Genomic DNA, 22,822 nt, shown 5'->3' with positions numbered 1-22,822 from the left:
AATTACGATGCTTTATTTATATATAAAAAAGCAAAAATAACGTCTTGCGTTTTTTATTTACTACTGAAAACCATAACTTTATCAAAGGTATTTTTGTTAAAACAAAATAATACATTTCAACTAAGATTTAAATAAAAATTAATTTGTTCATTATATTCCGCGATCATTATTTGATAAATACTGAAAATTTCATTAAAATTGGTTAATTTCCTGATTTTTGCTGATTTTCTAAGTAAAGGTCAAAATTTTTATACGTTTTGAGCATCGGTATTCATTTCGTCCGTACCTAAATAATCCAAACTTTTGAACCGACACTTTTATACGAGGAACGAAATAATAATTACACCGTTTTACAATGACTTAAATCATTGTCCCTTAGCAGTTGATTGTCTCTTTAAATAATTCACGATTTTTTTTATGTGAGGATTATTTGAATTATTTGGATTACTGTTCTCATCTTGGATGTTGATTGTGGTTCGACTAATCCAAAAAAATAATGAAATGATCAATCTTAAAAAAATAAAATCTGTTTATTTTTATAGAAAATAAAGATACAAAGAATAAGTGGCAGTCTTACAGTTAACTCCCGGCAAAGTTCGACAACTCTAGAAGGGTAACATCAGTATTTTACACCGTCAAATCAAGAATATTATGGATTATTAGTTTTAAAATAAAACTAAAAATTATTAAAGTTTTAAACAAAAAAAATATGTAATTAATATTTAATAAAATGTGGAGACCATTCTTATCTTCCTTTTCAAATGTGATCAGAATCCCTCCTTCCTTTTCACATGTGACCAGAATCCCTCCAGTGGAGGGATTCTGGTCACATGTTAAAAGTAAGATGAGAATGGTAGCGACTAATGAAAATTTGTTCCATTCCCATCTAATGGAAGAGTTGTGGAGACGGCGTGAGAAAGGACACGCATTTCCACGAATTATTAAAAGCATAAGACAACAAAACACTTTTTAAGAAATGTTTAATTTTCAAAGTTGTTTTATTTTGTATAAATTTATATTTTGTTTATTTGGTGCATTACTTAAGCTTTTATTTTGTTCGTTTTTCTGTTAAGACAATAATACACTTTCTAAAAATTGTTTCATTTTTCTGTTGAATAAAAAGTTATAAATATATAAAAACAGCCTATCCTGCCTTGACAGAGTACAAAATAGACTTCGTGGCTTAGTGGGGGATGAACTTTTCTCTACCATGCAACCTCTCTCCCACAGAAGAGACGTTGCGAGCCTATCCTTGTTTTATCGTTATTTCCATGGCAGGTGCTAGTCTGAACTCCAATCTCTGGTCCCCCCTCGCCAACCTTTCACGAAAAACACCCGTCTAGCTGAATTCACTGTGAAAAATTTCCCCCACTCTATATCTGTGCCTAAATCAAAACGCGGATTCCATGAACAAAACTTCTTTCTTAGAACTGCACGCCTGTGGAACTCTGTTCCGTCTGCCTGTTTCCCACCGGACTACAACTTGGATGTCTTCAAGTCCAATGTTAACAAATTCCTAATAAACCGCCCCCTTAAGTAAACACTTCATCAAATCTCCACACTAACGTAATGTACTTGCAATAACCCTTATCCCTGAGTGGCTTCCGGGCCTTGATAAGTGGTGATCACTGTGTAAAAAAATATTTTGTTCGTTTACTTTATTTAATCAAGCGCTTACTTCCAAGAAATGTTTAATTTTCAAAGTTGTTTTATTTTGTATATATAAATTTATATTTTTATGTAGTACATTGTTTAATTTTTTCTGTTAAATAAATAGTTATAAATATATAAACATGTATATTTTGTTTCTTTAATCAAGTGCGTGTAATATTAAAATATGTTTACTCAAGAAATAAACAATAAAATAGAAAAGAAATTTAATAAAGAAATCACATGAAGCATTGGCAAGTTTTAATCTAAACTTGTTAGTAAAACCTTTCATAGCAAAACCTTTCGAATATACACGCGGAAGGAAATAATGATGAATTCCTATTGTTGGAATGTTAGTTCGTTGTTCCTCTGGCAGGATCCATGATGTTCATGGAGAACACGGCAGGAATGATGGTGCCTATAATCAGGCATAATGTGAGCCCCACAGGACTCCAGAAAAAATGGAAAATAAACATGCAGAGCAGTTCTTGGAAGTCATCCTTGATTTCGCTAGATTCAGCAATATAAGTTGTCTCTGCTTGAAGAAACGTGTCTTTCGTTCACCAACAGTTTGGTGTTCATAAAGGAATTGTCTTTGCTCCCCTGAGGGATAGAGCCGCTGAGTTATTTATTCCGATGCCGTCTTTCTGCTAGACTGAAAAATAAACGCATGAATACAAAAAAATGCGCCAAGTCAAATCACCTGACACATTCAAACTTAAACCAATCACAGACCGGCTACTAAAATTGTGTGGCCGGCCTAAAAGAAAGATGGTGGTTGTATATGGAATTTCTCACAGCACAAGTTCCAAATATTTAAAAACAATTAGAAAAAAAATCAAACATTGGGAGAGGTACTTAAACCATTAAAAAAAAATAACGGTAGCATAAATGCATAAACAACATTTTTTTTGTTTTGCTTTGCTTTGCTTTCATTTTGCTAGTTTGTTAAATCCGCCCCCCTCCAAATAAAAATAACAAAAAAAAAAAATACAAAAACAATAAAAAGAAAAGAATTTGTAAAGTTTGTGCCAGTTGGCACAGTTTAATATTCAAATTTAAAGTCGTTAAATACAATTTAGGCGCGCAGTGCAATTGATTGTTTCGGCGCGTTAAAAAAATGAAAAATGACACCCACGCAAATTCCGGCGTGACCTTTATATACCAAAGGTGCGGACCTAGTTGAAAACACCCCATGTGATGTCTTCCATCCAATGGAATTCCTCCTAGGACACATTTTAAAACTGATTTTCTAGAGCTCGTTTGGAGCCGATCAAATCAAATATAAACATGCACAAACACAAAATCTATCTCTTTAGTCTCTTAGCCTTTCGAGCATTCTTTCGTCTCTTTAAACTCTTCCAACTCATTCAACGCTTTCTCATTAGGACTTGCCACGCGTGCAGACATCAATTATTTCATTTCCACTGCTCAGCGCATTAATACTCTCTTTTAACAGACGAACATTAATATTGTCTCTGTTACAAATTTGAACATTCAAAGAACACAAAAAAAAGAGACTCCCATCTTTCATATGAACTCAATAAAAGGAACTCTGAAATATTGAGAACTATGTTTTAACTTGTTATTGTTTGTTATTTCTATTCCGGAAATAAACCTCCGTTTGTGTTGCACATAAGATTTCTTATTTTTATTTTTATTATTTGTGGAGGAAGTCAGTTCCCCAAAAAAGGCCAGGCGACCCCCACAAGTTGGTGATCCGACGCAGAAATCATATGCACAACGGAATCTTATAAACTATTAAACATCCATGACTCAGCGGCAAAAGCGACAATTTTTTTTGACCACAATTTCAAGCTCCGCATCATCGGAAAAAGTCAGTTGACAGTTTAAAGGCTTTGAAATCACTTTCGAGCAAAGAAAACAAACATGGAACCTTCCTGTGTTGAAAAACCTCTGGCAACGTTAACGGTAAATATACCAGTATTTAATCCTACCAACATAAAGACCTGGTTTATCCAAATCCAGGCCCTTTTCGACGCAAAGCGGATAACGTCACAACGAACCAAATACTGTTACTTGGTGGAAAAACTCCGGGCAGACGTCATCGAAGAGGTGGCGGATTTATTGGAGAATGTGCCAGAAGACAACCCATATAACGAACTTAAGGAGGCCATCTTACGACGGACAGGCTTTTCAAACGAAACAAGGTTACGCAATCTTTTCACCCAAGTAGAATTGGGAGATCGCACTCCGTCACAACTTTTGCGATACATGCGTACATTGCTAGGGGACAACAAAATGTCCGAAAATTTTATGAGAAGTATGTGGCTGGATACACTTCCAGACACAACAGTACAAATCCTAGCACCCACAACGGAAGAGACAAATATTGAAAAACTCGCCGATATGGCAGATCGAATCCATGAAAATCTGAGGCACCGCAAAGTAAACTCAGCACAAGCACAGCAGAAATAGACGTGCGACGACGATATATCGGGACTAAAAATTACGGTCGAAAATCTCACTCGACAAGTGCAGGAATTAACGCAAATAAACCATCGTTCTCATTTAATAAACGATCGGACTACCGAAAACGAAGTCTTAGTAGAGGTCGAAGCAACACACGGGAACGAGCGAACGAAATCTGTTTTTACCACAAAAAATTCGGCACACAAGCTCGGCGTTGCACTTATCCTTGTTCTTTTAAAAACAAGAATCAGGGAAACGAATATTCCGGCCAGTAGAGACGACGACTGTCGTTGGATTTTCCACTAAAGGTCGTTTATTTTTTATTCGTGATAATAATCATGGATATAACTTCTTAATAGACACTGGAGCTGAAATCAGCGTGATACCACCTCTACGTAAACAAAAAGCTATTCCACAGCCTTACCACCTCCAAGCAGCTAATGGCACACAAATACCGACATACGGTGAAAAATATTTAGACATCAATCTCGGCCTGCGCCGCACATTTCCGTGGATTTTTACCATAGCCAACGTGACGACACCAATATTAGGAGCAGATTTCCTAGCACGGTTTAATCTATCGGTAGACATGACTAGTCGCACACTGACTGATAACCAAACAAAAGTCGTAATTAAAGGTATCACCACAAGATACCAGTCTACTGGGATTAGTTCTGCCTTACCTGAAGAGACGTACATTCGGCGGCTGTTTCAAAAATACCCACAAGTTACTCAGCCATTCAAAGTCACGGATAATATTAAACATAATGCAAAGCATTATATTAAAACGAATAGACAACCCGTCTACGCCACCCCCAGACGTCTGAAGCCGGATAAGTACAAGATCGCAAAAGACGAATTTCAACGCATGTTGCAACAAGGAATTATCCGACCTTCCAAAAGTGCGTGGTCATCTCCTCTACACATGGTACAGAAAGCAGATGCGACAACATGGCGTCCATGCGGCGATTTCAGGAGATTAAATGCACAAACTGTACCGGATAGATACCCTATCCCACACATTCACGATTTTGCAATCGGACTGCAAAATGCCACGGCATTTTCCAAACTGGATTTAGTAAAAGCGTATTACCAAATACCGGTGGCGGATGAAGATATCCACAAAACAGCACTGACCACACCATTTGGACTTTACGAATTCGTCAGAATGCCATGCAGACTTAGGAACGCTTGTCAAACCTTCCAAATGTTAATAAACGAAGTTTTTAGGGACCTTCCATTCATATTCGCTTACGTGGACGATGTCCTAATTCCTAGTAGAAACCTCGACGAACATAAACAACACTTGGAACAAGTTTTTCAAAAACTGTCCCATTACGGTTTAAAAATAAACTTGGACGAATGTATTTTCAGTCAGCAAGAAGTAAACTTCCTTGGACATTCAATTGATAAGGATGGTATATCACCATTACCCGAAAAAGTAAGCGCCATTACGGATTTTCCGCAACCTACGTCTGTTAGACAAGTTCGTCGCTTCATAGGTATAATTAATTATTACAGACGATTTTTACCTAACTGTTCCACAATCCTTGCGCCGTTAACGTCATTATTGAAGAACAAAACGAAAAACCAACAATTAAAACTGGAAGAATCAGCTTTAAAAGCTTTCCATCAAACTAAAACTGCCTTAGTCAATTTCACAAAATTGAATTATATTAAGGACAGCGAAGAATCGAAGCTTACACTTACAACAGATGCGTCAGACATCGCTGTAGGAGCAGTTATACATCAACTGACAGGGGATACAATGACCCCTATATCGTTTTTCTCAGCAAAACTGAGCAAGACACAGACAAATTACAGTACTTTTTCAAGGGAGCTATTAGCAATTTATTTGTCAATTAAACATTTTAGACATCTGTTAGAAGGAAGAAACTTCTGTATTTACACTGACCATAAACCGTTATACGCATGTAGATAAATATGATCAAAGAGAAATCAGACACCTTGATTATATTGCCCAATATTCCACAGACATCAGATACGTCAAGGGGCAAGAAAACATCGTGGAGGACGCATTATTACGAGCTGCAATAACTTCACTAAATTCCAGTTCGTTAACTATGGAATTAATTGCACAAGAACAAAAGACGGACAATACACTCACTGACGTACAACAGAAAACGTCTTTGCAACTGAAGGAAATGCCCGTACCTTTTAGTGTAACAACACTTTATTGTGATACAGCAAAAGAACAACCGCGTCCATACATACCGCCAAGCATCAGACGACATGTTTTTCTACATTTTCACAATATGTCGCATCCAGGCAAACGAGTTACCGTAAAAATAATAACAGACCGCTTTGTTTGGCCGAATATGAATGCAGATATTCGAAATTGGACCAAGACGTGTGTATCCTGTCAGAAAAATAAAATACACAGGCACACGAAGTCACCGCTGGGCACTTTCAGTGCGCCTGATGCCAGGTTCACCAATATCCATGTTGACTTGATGGGGCCATTGCCGCCCTCAAAAGGACACACCCACATTCTCACCATAGTCGACAGGTTCAGCAGATGGCCAACAACCATACCCGTGAAAGACACATCGGCAGCGACAGTAGCTGAAACAATACTAAAAGACTGGATAGCAATTTTTGGAGTACCGTCAATACTCACAACGGACAGAGGTTCGCAATTTCAATCGAAACTCTTCGCAGAGTTCAACCAATTGTTGGGAACAACCCACATAAAGACTACTGCTTATCACCCTTGCTCAAACGGCCTCATCGAACGCTTTCACAGACAGCTAAAAACTTCTTTGGCTACGAGTCTTAACAACGCGGACTGGTTAGATAATTTACCATTAATCCTATTAATGATCTGAAACACAATAAAAGAAGACTTAAAAAGCACACCAGCAGAGCTAGTTTTTGGATCCGTAGTCACACTACCTGGACAGTATTTTAATGCATACACAGATATTTCACCCACGGCTACATTTGTGACGGAATTAAAGAACAAAATGTCTTCTCTCAAATTTACCCCTACCAGGAAGGCTGACAAACAAACATATATATCAAACGACCTTCACACATGCAAATTTGTGTTTATCAGGAATGATACGGTCAAAACGCCATTTTGTCCAAATTACACTGGACCATACCAAGTTTTGGACAGAAGTGAAAAATATTTTACTGTCAAACGGAAAGGCAGGAAAGACAATATCGCGATCGACCGAATTTAACCAGCATACATTGAGGAATACCCTCAGACAATTTCCCCACCAGAACAAATTCCCTTAGAACATGGGAGACCAGCAGAAAATGACAAGGACACCAAACCCACGACAAAAACGGGTAGGAAAGTCCACTGGCCGAAACATTTCAAAGAATACATTACATATTGAAAAAAAAAATTTACAATCTGGGGGGAGTATTTGTGCCAGTTGGCACAGTTTAATATTCAAATTTAAAGTCGTTAAATACAATTTAGGCGCGCAGTGCAATTGATTGTTTCGGCGTGTTAAAAAAATGAAAAATGACACCCACGCAAATTCCAGCGTGACCTTTATATACCAAAGGTGCGGACCTAGTTGAAAACACCCCATGTGATGTCTTCCATCCAATGGAATTCCTCCTAGGACACATTTTAAAACTGATTTTCTAGAGCTCGTTTGGAGCCGATCAAATCAAATATAAACATGCACAAACACAAAATCTATCTCTTTAGTCTCTTAGCCTTTCGAGCATTCTTTCGTCTCTTTAAACTCTTCCAACTCATTCAACGCTTTCTCATATGGACTTACCACGCGTGCAGACATCAATTATTTCATTTCCACTGCTCCGCGCATTAATACTCTCTTTTAACAGACGAACATTAATATTGTCTCTGTTACAAATTTGAACATTCAAAGAACACAAAAAAAGAGACTCCCATCTTTCATATGAACTCAAAAAAAGGAACTCTGAAATATTGAGAACTATGTTTTAACTTGTTATTGTTTGTTATTTCTATTCCGGAAATAAACCTCCGTTTGTGTTGCACATAAGATTTCTTATTTTTATTTTTATTATTTGTGGAGGAAGTCAGTTCCCCCAAAAAAGGCCAGGCGACCCCTACAAGTTCAAGCGAACTTGAAATTTTTATTTTTTATTTTTAAATAAAAAATAATGCAGGTATCGTAAAACTTTAATTAAACTTGAAAATAAAATTTAAAAATAGTTCAGATTCCATTTTAAATTTTACTAATTTTCTTCTTAATAATTACATAAACTCTGGCAAAAAAAAAATTCATCCAAAAAACAAAAAAAAAAAAAAACAAGAAAAAAAATAAATAAATAAAAATAAAAAATCAAGCACAAAGTTACGTCTGTTAGAAACCAACCTTAAGAATGCGTGAAAAATATTGAATAATTCGACCTCCTATCTTTCCAAGATTATAACTACTTGAAAAATGTAATTCAACCCCTATATTTTTCAATTAAAGGGGCAAAGATCATTTTTTTTTAAATTATAGGTTTAATAGCAAATTATACAATATTTGCTTTTATAAACCCTTTTTTTTTTGTAAAAAGATTTGAAGAAAATCAACGAAATTTTACTTCTGTTGATTAGAAAAATTCGATATCAATTCCAAAAAATCACTTACCTATAAACATTACTAATCAATGTGTAGTTCCATTCTTCATTGCTAAGGATTTATCCATATTTATATTTTAAATTCCATTTATTTTTTTAAATCTAAGAATTTTTTAAACGTCTATTTGAAAAAGGCGCAATTAACATGAGCATTTTACGTTCTTATCAAAACCCGGAAGTAGTTTTTTTTATTATTGTTTTGAACTACGGATGGACAGAAAGAAGTAAAAACCATACGTTCACGCTAGACGTGAAGAAATATGTGTTCCCATAGGTTAAAAATAGTCAAATTTTACTAATAAGTTTTTACTTTGAAAAAGAAAAACACTTGAGGATTTTTGTTTCTTTTCTAAAAGAAATACATACATTTTTTTATTTATTATATTTTCATTCTTCTTTATCGAGCGAAGTTTTTTTTATTAAATATCGAAAAAAAGAAAACATTGAATGGAATAGAAAAAATGCCGTTAGCGTCCGGTATTTACTTGCTGATATAAGCATAACATGAGCTTTCATAAAAATCAATGTGGTTAAAAAAAAAAGGTTTTACATTTTGGACTTTACAGGTAAATTTCCAAAGAACACTTCTTTTTTTTATTATAATATTTTATTTATTGATCTTTTATCTTCAATTTGTGATATATAAAACTTTTGTACATAAATTAATTATTTAAATTTTAGTAGACATTTCCAAATGGGGAGGGGTGAATTAAAAAAAAACCGTTTGTCTAAAATATTATTTTCGTTTCTTTTTTTTTTTTTTTATTTGGAAAGAGCATAAAATTTCACATTGACCCATAAAATATCGTAAAAATTGAACCAATCGAAAAATTTTGATAGATTTTTAAATTTTAAAAAGTTGGAAAATATTTCACTCGTAAAATTCAATTTATTTCATGCCTAAAAAAAAAGCTGGTTAAACGCACGCAGACACGTTGTAAACACTGTTTGTTTGTTTTTTTAAATAATATTTCTATTATTTTTTAAACAACTTTAGTAGTTTATTTTGGAAGTATATTCCATAAAGAAAATAAACAACCCACTTTTAAAAGAGAAATTACGTGTGTGTTTTTTTTATATATATTTTATTCTCCCGAAATTCTGATACACCTAGCGCAAAGTTCAGGCCAAAATAAAAAAAAAAATAAAAATTAAAACTAGGTAACACACGCAACAATTCTGGCAGTTAAGTCCCGGCAAAGTTCGGCAACTATAGAAGGGGCACATTTATACACCGTCAAATTACGAATATTACTAAAATCAGATTTAGGCGGACGTACGTACACGAATGCTACCCCACGAGCGAAGAAGCACTGAGCAGTAAGCACACATCGGCTCTGATGTTGTACGTTGTTCGACTGCGGGATCCGTTATCATTTCGCAGTCTTGCAGTTAAGTCCCGGCAAAGTTCGACAACTCTTGAAGGGTCACATCAGTATTTTACACCGTCCAATCACGAATATTACGAATTATTACTTTTAAAATAAAAAAATTATTAAATTTTTATAATATAAAAATATGTAATTAATATAAAAAAATATTTTAATATTGGAAGTAAACACTTGATTAAATACAGTAAACAAACAAAATATACATTTTTATATATTTATAGCTATTTATTTAACAGAGAAGTGAAACAATTTTTATAAAAACGAACAAAATACAATCTGAAGTAATGAACCACGTTACAAAATATGAATTTATACAAAATAAAACAACTTTGAAAATTAAACATTTCTTAAAAAGTGTTTTATTGTCTTATGTTTTTAATAATTTGCGGACATGCAAATGCCTGTTCTTTCTCACACCGTCGCCACAACTCCTCCATTAAATGAGAATGGAACAAATTTTCATATTTGACGGGATAAACTACTTATATGACCCTTCTAGAGTTGTCGAACTTTGCCGGGACTTAACTGCAAGACTACGAAATGATAACGGATCCCTCAGTCGAACAACGTACAACATCAGATCAGACAGAGCCGATGCGTGCTCTCTGCTTCGCCCGTGGGGTAGCATTTGTGTACGTACGTACGTCCGCCTAAATCTGATTTTTATATCTTCATGTATCTTGTATATTTTAATAAAATAAAGATACAAAGAATAAGTTTCATGTATCTTGTAGATTTTAATAAAATAAAGATACAAAGAATAAGTTTCATGTATCTTGTAGATTTTAATAAAATAAAGATACAAAGAATAAGTTTCATGTATCTTGTAGATTTTAATAAAATAAAGATACAAAGAATAAGTTTCATGTATCTTGTAGATTTTAATAAAAAAAAAAACAAAGAATAAGTTTCATGTATCTTGTATATTTTAATAAAATAAAGATACAAAGAATAGGTTTACTAAAGAAATAAAAATAAAATAGAAAAAAGAAATTTAATAAAGAAATCACAACAAGCATGAAATATTGACAAGTTTTAATCTAAACTTGTTAGTAAAACATTTTATAGCAAAACATTTCGAACATTTAACTAATTAACAGACATTTTTACACGAGGAACAAAATAATGATGACACCGTGTTATTACGATGACCTTAAGTTCTTTGTTCTTTAGCAGTTGATTTGTTTCTTTAAATAATTTCACGTTTAAATTGTGTTTTTCATCTTTTAATTTTGATTCTTTTATATTTTCATATATCTTATTTCTTAATGAATTGGACAAACAAAACAAAAATTGTATCAATTTACTAAAGAAATCTTAACAAACAAAACAAATTTTCTGTTGTGAACACAAAGAAAAAAGAACGAATTCATCCCACTTTTGTTTTCGTATTGAATTTCTGAAATGAAAGGTAAGTTATTTTCTTCTTTTTTTGTTTACAATTTCAAAAAATACATCCAATAACTTTTAAAATAATGTTAAACATTAAAATAAATTTATTTATTTATTTATTATTATTATTTTTTTTTTTTTCCAATCCAATAAAACTAGGCACCGCCAAAACTGGGGGGGCAGGTCAGTACTTTTTGACGGACCGTCTTTTTAAAAATCTACCAAAAATCAGGTAATTATCCGATCAATACGAAATTTTCAGCGATTATTAGGAGAAGAATGAACTTTATAACAGTGTACTTATTTTCCATAAACGATATTTATATAAATTTTTTTTTTTTGCTTACAAAACCCCCCCTTGTTTTGAAGTGGGAACAAATATGCTTAAAATAATCATCTGAGACTGAAATCAACATATTGTGTTGTAAGGGACAGAATTATAGATTCAAAAAAAAAAAAAAAAAAAAATTGTTTGCATACCTTATTTTGACGTCTGAATATCAGAACTTCGATTGTGTTTAATTATCCCGCTTTTGAGTTTTGAAGTGTGAAATTCGGTGAATATGTTAAGTAAAATAATTAATTTAAGTTAAGCAAAACAAAAAAAAAATTTTTTTAAATATTTATACGAAAAAAGCTATTTTAAAATTTTTGATAAATAAATTAACAATTTTTTTTTAGCGAGCCGAATAATGCATGACCATTATTAAACAGGGCATGCTTTGAATAATCGATACCCCCCCCAAAAATTCGATAAATATTGTGCCCTTTGTGTTAAAAATAGCATCTTTTTTTTCGATCCCGTTTGAAAACGTTTGCCGCCTTTGACTATGGTGGACCAAACGCGCTGAAATAATTTTTTTATATTCTGCTTTAAATTGCCCCCCCCCCATTTTGGGGAGTCTGGCCCCCACACACATACACATTAAAAACCAAACGCATACAAATGGTCACACATCTGGTACTGGCCAGCCTCAGCTTAATAATACATTGAAATTTTCGTCACTGAAAAATAAGGTTTTTTTGGCCTGTTTGGTCTTCCATAGTTTGCTTTTTATCAGACGAAAACGTAAACAGAGTCGATCTGAACTCTACGTCAACGCGAATATCTGGTTACCTATATGAATAAGTGGAATTATTTGAAATTCAGGTACTTATATTATAATATTTTTGCATATTCTCTTAGAAAATCATCCTAAATCTTAGTTAGACAATAAATAAATTAATTAATTATTTCAAAAACCCTTTTTTTTAAATATTTAAGTACGTTTTTTGTGAAAGACAAAAAATGTGAATTGTTAACTTTTTGGGAAAATTTAACATTTAAAATTGAATTAAAAATAGTAGAAAAAGTTTTACATTATTCTGTTTTCTATATGATAAAATTCAGGGTTTTATCTTTCTGGAAAAAAAAAGTTACTCAGAAATAATGGATTTTAATAAACGTAATTTCGTTTTAAAAAACAACAACAACTCGATTTTGCGGCCATTTTTGGCGGTGCCTAAATAAAACTATGGATTCTGCTTTTAACAAACGTGAATAAAAAAGATATGAATCTCCAATTATTAAAAATCTCCGCGAAGAACATATTATTCAATCTGACATTAAGACTTTTTTTAACATCAGAATTTTGTTTATTTTTAGTAAAACTTATGTGATTTCTTAGAAAATAATAATGTTTATCATAAACACGATAATTTAATTCAAATATGGTTGAATTGTTAGAAAACTTAGCACAAAACTGTTTTAGCAGTTTTTTTATTATTTTAATATTTTTAGAAAACGTTGAATACACTTATTTAGTATTATTATAAATATTGTATCCAATACTTTAGATTTAAGAATGCGATCATATTCTTCTATAAATTTACATAAAATGATCACCCATTTAGTGGCCATTACTTAAAAATTTCTAATCTACTTTTATTGACTAATAATTTTCAATAACCTTAAAAATATCCGGAAAGAAATTTTTAAAAATATAATTATTATTTAAGATTTTAGAGTAAGATATAACTTTGCTATATAAATTTATTGTAAAATGATCACCCATTTAATGACCAGTTAACGATTAACAAGACATGTAATTGTTCGAAGATTCAATGTTTTGTGGCAGAGGAGAATTGACTTTTGCTTTCTTTAGTTTTTATTTTTTTCACTCTGTATTTTCATGTAGCAATTTAATAAACAAAACATACCATAAAATATCATTCTGTATTTTCATGTAACAATTTAATAAACAAAAAATACAATCAAATATCATTCTGTATTTTCATGTAACAATTTAATAAACAAAACATACCATAAAATATCATTCTGTATTTTCATGTAACAATTTAATAAACAAAACATACAATAAAATATTATTCTGTATTTTCATGTAATAATTTAATAAACAAAACATACTATAAAATATCATTCTGTATTTTCATGTAACAATTTAATAAACAAAACATACTATAAAATATTATTCTGTATTTTCATGTAACAATTTAATAAACAAAACATACTATAAAATATCATTCTGTATTTTCATGTAACAATTTAATAAACAAAACATACTATAAAATATCATTCTGTATTTTCATGTAACAATTTAATAAACAAAACATACTATAAAATATCATTCTGTATTTTCATGTAACAATTTAATAAACAAAACATACAATAAAATATCATTCTGTATTTTCATGTAATAATTTAATAAACAAAACATACTATAAAATATCATTCTGTATTTTCATGTAACAATTTAATAAACAAAACATACTATAAAATATTATTCTGTATTTTCATGTAACAATTTAATAAACAAAACATACTATAAAATATCATTCTGTATTTTCATGTAACAATTTAATAAACAAAACATACTATAAAATATCATTCTGTATTTTCATGTAACAATTTAATAAACAAAACATAATATAAAATATTATTCTGTATTTTCATGTAACAATTTAATAAACAAAAAATACAATAAAATATCATTCTGTATTTTCATGTAACAATTTAATAAACAAAACATACCATTAAATATCATTCTGTATTTTCATATAACAATTTAATAAACAAAACATGATATAAAATATCATTCTGTATTTTCATGTAACAATTTAATAAACAAAACATAATATAAAATATCATTCTGTATTTTCATATAACAATTTAATAAACAAAACATAATATAAAATATAATTCTGTATTTTCATGTCATAATTTAATAAACAAAACATACCATTAAATATCATTCTGTATTTTCATGTAACAATTTAATAAACAAAAGATACCATTAAATATCATTCTGTATTTTCATGTAACGATTTAATAAACAAAACATATAAAATATCATTCTGTATTTTCATGTAACGATTTAATAAACAAAACACACCATAAATATCATTCTGTATTTTCATGTAACAATTTAATAAACAAAACATACTATAAAATATCATTCTGTATTTTCATGTAACTATTTAATAAACAAAACATACCATTAAATATCATTCTGTATTTTCATGTAACGATTTAATAAACAAAACATACCATTAAATATCATTCTGTATTTTCATGTAACTATTTAATAAACAAAATATATAAAATATCATTCTGTATTTTCATGTAACAATTTAATAAACAAAACATACCATTAAATATCATTCTGTATTTTCATGTAACTATTTAATAAACAAAACATACCATTAAATATCATTCTGTATTTTCATGTAACGATTTAATAAACAAAATATATAAAATATCATTCTGTATTTTCATGTAACGATTTAATAAACAAAACATACCATAAATATCATTCTGTATTTTCATGTAACAATTTAATAAGCAAAACATACCATAAAATATCATTCTGTATTTTCATGTAATAATTTAATAAACAAAACACACCATAAAATATCATTCTGTATTTTCATGTAACAATTTAATAAACAAAACATACCATAAAATATCATTCTGTATTTTCATGTAATAGTTAAATAATCTGAAATTTTATGCACTTTCCAATAAACCGAACATATTTTAAACAAACATTTTTTTAATCCACGTACCCCCCATTTTAAAATGTCTATTAAAAAATAAATAATTAATTTAATCCCCAAAGTTTTTTATATCACAAATGGAAGATAAAAGATCAATAAATAATATATTCAAATTTAAAACAAAAAATAGTGTTTTTTTTTAAATTTACCTGTAAAGTCCGAAGTTTAAAATCTTTTTATTTTTTAAACACGTTTTTTTTTGTTTGGTCCTTGCTCCTTTAATTGAAAAAAATTAGGGTTTGAATTACATTTTTTGAGTAGTTATAAGCTTGGAAAGACAGGGGTCGAATTAATTAACACCCCCATTTTGAAATATCTATTAAAAAGTAAATAATTAATTTACTCACCAAAGAGTTATATATCACAAATTGAAGATAAAAGATCAATAAATAATATATTCAAATTTAAAACAAAAAATGTAGTGTTTTTTTAAATTTACCTGTAATGTCCGAAGTTTAAAATCTTTTTAAAAAAAAAAACACGTTGTTTGTTTTTTTTTTTCTTAATGAAACCTTTGTCCTTGCTACTTTCATTGAAAAAACAGGGTTTGAATTACATTTTTCGAGTAGCTTGAAAAGACAGGAGCTGAAATTATTTAATATTTTTCACGAATTTCTTTTTTTACTTAATTAAAAAGTAAATGTTATGGCAAGGTTATTAAGAAATTAGTCTTTAACCTTTAAAAGCTACCAAGAATGAGACTAATAAAACAAGAATGGAATTTTTACAGCTGCGGCAACATTTTTTTATTACTGTAAGAGAGCTTATAATATTAATAACATCAACATTTAGTTTTTAACATTACAAAAAATGAAACTGCAATGATAGTAGTAAGCTGCGCAAGTTTTTACTACATTTTTTACGACTTTATAAGAGATTGCATGCGACGATAGGAAATTATATTTTTACTTCAGAAAAAACTTTTTAATAAAACCAAGATGAAAATATGAAAAAAGGTTACAGCGGCTTTTTTTTACTGATCAACACATTAATAATACCAGCATCAAGTAAATTGCAGTTTTCGTTTAATAAAATTTACAAACTTTTTACAACTAGGTTTTCCTAAAAATAATCAAAGACAAGATGTTGGCCTTTAAATATTTCTACAATGTTTCTGCCATTTCTGTAACTGAAACTCAATTAGCTGGTGATATACTGTATTTAATATGTAAATATTGAATTATATGGGTGTAAGTTAGAAGAGTGCAGGTATATATATGAAAGAAAATAATATAGTTTAATAGACGTTACACAATAAAATACATTGTACACAGAAGCAGATATGACTAAATATATGAAAGGAAAATAACATAGTTTAATAGACGTTACACAATAAAACATATTGTAAACAGGAACAGATATGAATGAATATATGAAAGGAAATAACATAGTTTAATAGATGTTACACAATAAAACATATTGTAAACATGAACAGATGTGAATGAATATATGAAAGGAAATAACAGTTTAATAGACGTTACACAATAAAACTTATTGTAAACAGAAGATATGAATGAATATATGAAAGGAAATAACTAAATTAAATAGATGTAGAGATTCAACATCTCTATCAACTGTGGCATGGGCCCCGAAAGGCGATCAAGGTTGGATTTTTTTATCTTAAAAATCCACGTTTATTAATTATTTGATCTTCCATGGTCGGGTCCATACGGAATGGTATATATATATTATTTTAATTGGAATTCATTATTGAGATGAGTATTATTTATATTAATTTATTTATTGCGGCTTATTATTCTCATCTTTATTAGTTGTTGTTTCACAACGTTTTGGCCAACTATTCCTCTGGCCTTCATCAGGTGGTAACCACGACAGATACGAAGTTCGAATCTCCCAACTGCATTCTCATCAATCATTGCCATCCATATTGTAATATATGTTTTTCTTCTCATTTTGATTTACATCTGTGTATCTATAAAAGTGAACGTGTCTGTCTGTGTACATTTCCCTACACAGTAACTCTGTAAATTTTCAGTCTACAGACTCGAAATTTGATATACAAGGTACTGAGATTTGGGAAAATCTTTGTAATCCTTTTCCAGCCAGTAATTTGCTGTTAAGGGGTCAAAATTTAATGATTTGACCTGTGAGAACTCTACCAAACTCCGCCAATTTTGGGTCTAAAGACTTGAAATTTTAGATACAAGTTCCTTCACATGGATCCAACTTAATAACTTGATTTGAGCCCAAAACAATAAATATTAAGGGGTCATAATAGGCGTAAAAGTTTTAAAAAATTGACCTTTTTTTTTGCTAATCTTACACCTCCAAACACCCGGGCAAGTCATGGCTGAAATGCTCGTCATCAAAAAATGCTAGATATTTCAACAGGACTATATCTTAAAATAACACCTGTATGGAGTGGATCTGTGTCAAGTTAGAAAATATCTGTTTATTTTCGTAAAGTGTCTCGTATAATTCTTTTTTTAGATTAAATTAATCTAGATATTGAATTCAATCTAATAATATTAATAACAATAAACAAAGATAATATTAATATTTGAATAACAATCTTAAAAATATTTAATTTCATTTAATTTTGCAGATGTTCCTGATTGGACGCTATTATTCAATTTTAATGGAGTGTCATTTTCCTAAGCATCATCCTATACACAATTATTACTTCATTTGAAAGAGAACACCGACATCTGCTGCAAGATTATACTTTTTAATGAATTTTGTGAAACATTGGTGAAAACATAACACATCCTAAAGGTAAAATATTTTTGTTGAATAGAGACAAAAGCTCATCAAATATCAAATTGAAGAAAAGTGTGTGTTTTTCTTTAAGAAGACAATTTTTTACAGCATCAGAAACTATAAAACTTATAAAAAGTTTGTAGAAGAAAAAGTGTGTGTTCTTCTTTAAGAAGACAATATTTTTTACAGTATCAGAAACTATAAAACTTATAAAAAATTTGTAGAAGAAAAGTGTGTGTTCTTTAAGAAGACAATATTTTTTACAGCATCAGAAACTATAAAACTTATAAAAAAGTTGTAGAAAAAAGTGTGTGTTCTTCTTTAAGAAGACAATATTTTTACAGAATCAGAAACTATAAAACTTATAAAAAATTGTAGAAGAAAAAGTGTGTGTTCTTCTTTAAGAAGACAATATTTTTACAGCATCAGAAACTATAAAACTTATAAAAAAATTGTAGAAGAAAAAGTGTGTTCTTCTTTAAGAAGACAATATTTTTACAGTACTCGAAACTATTAAACAAAGAAAAATTTTGTAGAAAGAAAAGTATGTGGCTTTAAGAGGACAATATGTTTTACAACACTCGAAACTATTAAACTAAGAAAAATGTTGTCGAAAGAAAAGTATGTGGCTTTAAGAAAACAATATTTTACAGCATTATATTTTTTTGGTACTAAAACTATATTTTTACAGCGGTGTAGTTTTATAGCGATAAGAAAATTTTTGTAAAAAGAAAAGTATGTGGTGTTAAGAGACAATATATATGAAAATTCACACTCCAGAAAAGCCATATACTTGTGAGGTGTGTGGATATTCTCGTTCAACAAAATATATACTTAGTCATACATATGAGAACTCACACTAAGGAAAAGCGCCATTTGTGTGTAGTGTGTGGATATTCCTGTTCCAAAAACACAATTTTAGTGAAACATATGGGAAATCACAGTGAGGAAAAACCACATATCTGTGAAGTGTGTCAATATTCTTGTTCTGAAAAATCACACTTAGTCATACATATCTTTTTTTTTCAAGTAAACCAGTCTTAGTTTAACATGAGATAACTCACACTAGGGAAAAACCACATATCTGTGAAGTGTGTGAATCTTTTTTTTTTCAAGTAGTTTAACATGAGATAAATCACACTAGGGAAAAGCCACATAGTTGTGAAGTGTGTGGATATTCTTGTTTTCAAAAATCAAGCTTAGTCCGGCATAAGATAACTCACACCAGAGAAAAGTCACATACTTGTGAAGTGTGTGGATATTCTTGTTCTTAAAGATCAGAGTTAGCAAGACATATGAGAACTCACACTGGGGAAAAGCCACATACTTGTGAAGTGTGTCAATATTCTTGTTCTGAAAAATCACACTTAGTCATACATATGAGAACTCACATTGGAAAAAAGTCGCATAGTTGTGACGTGTGTGGATCTTCTTTTTCTCGAAAATCAGGCTTAGTCCTACATATGAGAACTCACACTGGGGAAAAGCCACATATTTGCGAAGTGTGTGGATCTTCTTTTTCTCAAAAATCACACTTAGTTATACATAGTAGAACTCACACTGGGGAAAAGCCACATACCTGTGAAGTTTGTGGAGCTTCTTTTTCCCGAAAATCAGGCTTAGTAAGCCATAATCTAACTCACACTGGGAAAAAGCCACATGCTTGTAAAGTGTGTGGATCTTCTTTTTCTAAAAAATCAAACTTAGTGAGACATGAGAGAACTCACACTGGGGAAAAACCACATATTTGCGAAGTTTGTGGATATTCTTCTTCTGAAAATTCAGATATATTCACACATATGAGAACTTACACTGGGGAAAAGCCACAGAGTTGTGAAATGTGTGGATCTTCTTTTTGTCGAAAATCAGGCTTAGTCAGCTATAAGAAAATTCACATTAGGGAAAAGCCACATGCTTGTGAAGTGTGTGGATCTTCTTTTTCTAAAAAATCAGGGTTAGTCAGACATGTTAGAACTCACACTGGGGAAAAGCCACATACTTGCGAAATGTGTGGATATTCTTGTTCAGAAAAATCAGATTTAGTATCACATATGAGAACTCACACTGGGGAAAAGCCACATACGTGTGAAGTGTGTGGATCTTCTTTTACTCAAAAATATGTCTTAGTCACACATATGAGAACTCACACTGGGGAAAAGCCACATTCTTGTGAAGTGTGTGGATCTTCTTTTTCTCAAAAGTCAAGCTTAATCAGCCATATGATAACTCACACTGGGGAAAAGCCACATACTTGTGAAGTGTGTGGATCTTCTTTTTGTCGAAAATCAGAGTTGGTCAGGCATATGAGAACTCACACTGGGGAAAGACCACACACCTGTGAAGTGTGTGGATCTTCTTTTACTCAAAAACATGTTTTAGTAACACATATGAGAACTCATACTGGGGAAAAGCCACATTCTTGTGAAGTGTGCGGATCTTCTTTTACTCAAAAATCAAGCTTAGTCAGCCATATGAAAACTCACACTGGGGAAAAGCCACATACTTGCAAAGTGTGTGAATCTTCTTTTTGTCGAAAATCAGACTTAGTCAGACATATGAGAACTCACACCGGGGAAAAGCCACATACTTGTGAAGTGTGTGGATCTTCTTTTACTCAGAAATCAAGCTTAGTCAGCCATAAGATAACTCACACTGGGTGAAGTATCTCATATAGAGTTCAAGTGTTAGCCCCGGTTGTGGGCCCCTTGATTTCTGAGAACTTCGACTAAAGTAAAATAAAACAATAACGACTATTATACAATGTTACATAATGGAGTGTGTAAAAAACTCCACTGTAAAATCTTGAATATTTCATGTATTAGCAAGTCTTGGGAACATGTACCAGAAACAACAGTTGGTAATAAGTCATACACCATCCATTATGACTACGAAATTCCTACATCTAAATACATAGAAAACGGGATATTAAGCCGGACATATTGATATGGGACAAAAGGGAGAAAATAGCAACTCAAATTGAAAAATTCAAAAAGAGCTGAGAGGAAGAAAACAACAAAATAGCAAGGACTTATGTACGACATGAAAAGAAACTGGAATCAAAAGATCTGTCATTCCACTCATTATAGGAGCAACCAGGCCATTGAAAAAGAATTCAAAAACTATCGGTGAATCAAGTAAAAGATAAATACAATTGCACCACAATAGACGGTTGAATCATAAAAAAGATCTTTCAATTGGAGTAACTAAAATAATTGGAGAATGTTTGGCATCTGGTGGAAGGCTCTGGTCCCAACAAAAACAAAGATAAGATAAAAAGCCACATTCTTGTGAAATGTGTGCCTTTTTCTTCAAAGAATTTGCATTTATTTACATGAGAACTTCAAACTAGACAACATTACATGGAACACACTTGAAAGGACTCATGATTGATGCAACAATTCTAAATGAATATTGTCATAATAAAGAGAAAAAGAGAATAATATAATATTAGTAAATAAATAATCACAAAGAATTTAATTGGGTGCAACTGAGAGAAAAGTGACAGACATGGAATAAAGTTATATAATAATATATATTTGTGTTATAGTCTTTTGTTCAGAAGAAGATGTATTTCTTGTAAGATAAAAACCACCAAGAGAGCGAAGGTCAATGGGATAAGGTATGTTTCCCTTTTGTGTGATATGCAATGCAAAAATGTCTATTCGTCATGTTAAAAGAACTGTCTCACATACGATATTTGTTCCGGTTGTAAACAATGTTGATATGTGTATCCACCCACACAGGGAAAACCACAGAGGCTGTATACTAATAAAAATGAAAAGAAAACATTATACATACATTAAGAGATAATTTTATATGAACACGGTTACATAGACGCAATACAACCTGACACATACATATGCACGTTATGTATATGTATATATGCACTAGTATACTACAACACATGCTCTCTTATCTGTCCCATGGCTTACTAATATGTACAGTCGACCATCTCACATTAGAGAACACCTTTCTTACAGGTCATTGAAATGAGAACAAGACAGGTGATTAAGGTCGCTTCAAGCATTATTTCAGATATAATAAATGAAAAATAAATGCTTAATGTATACACCAGGAGAGCAATGTGACTTTATATATATATATATATATATATATATATATATATATATATATATATATATATATATATATATATATATATAAATGCTTAATGTATACACCAGGAGAGCAATGTGACGTTATATTATTATACTATATATATATATATATATATATATATATATATATATATATATATAGCATCAATGCAACATTCTTTGAAGCCTAATCCAGTGCCACTACACAGCCACGTAACTTTATAGAAAGCATATAGCAACAATGCGACACTCTGGCAAACGTAATCCAGTTCACTTACATAAAAGAGATAAACTTACATGAACACGTATGCACGTTATCTATATGTATATACACCAGTATATTACAATGCATGCTTTTACCTGTCATATGGCCTACTATATATAGTATGGTATAGTAATAATATGTACAGTCGAACCACCTTTCTTAGATGAAAATTGAAATGAAAACAAGGGAAGTGATTCAGGTCAGATATTAATAA

At 31.0% G+C, this 22,822-nt stretch overlaps 1 protein-coding gene across 1 annotated transcript; it reads left to right on the top strand.

Moving 5' to 3' along the window:
- Positions 1-11,242: 11,242 nt before the first annotated feature.
- LOC145270579 (uncharacterized) lies at positions 11,243-22,275 on the top strand. The gene is made up of 2 exons (XM_080126209.1): positions 11,243-11,488; positions 18,092-22,275. The coding sequence occupies exon 2, from the start codon at positions 19,542-19,544 to the stop codon at positions 20,904-20,906; it is 1,365 nt and encodes a 454-aa protein (XP_079982335.1). The 5' UTR covers positions 11,243-11,488; positions 18,092-19,541; the 3' UTR covers positions 20,907-22,275.
- The last annotated feature ends 547 nt before the right edge of the window (positions 22,276-22,822 follow it).

The sequence above is a fragment of the Euprymna scolopes genome, chromosome 46, assembly GCF_053919585.1.
Source record: "Euprymna scolopes isolate OS-2025 chromosome 46, ASM5391958v1, whole genome shotgun sequence".
Classification (NCBI taxonomy): Eukaryota; Metazoa; Mollusca; class Cephalopoda; order Sepiida; family Sepiolidae; genus Euprymna; species Euprymna scolopes.
Note: the sequence above shows the minus strand (reverse complement) of the source record. Positions and strands in the feature narration are given on the sequence as shown.

Excerpts from the sequence above, each read along its gene's own strand:
- LOC145270579 (XM_080126209.1), top strand. The coding sequence starts at position 19,542 with ATGAGAACTCACACTGGGGAAAAGCCACATACTTGTGAAGTGTGTCAA.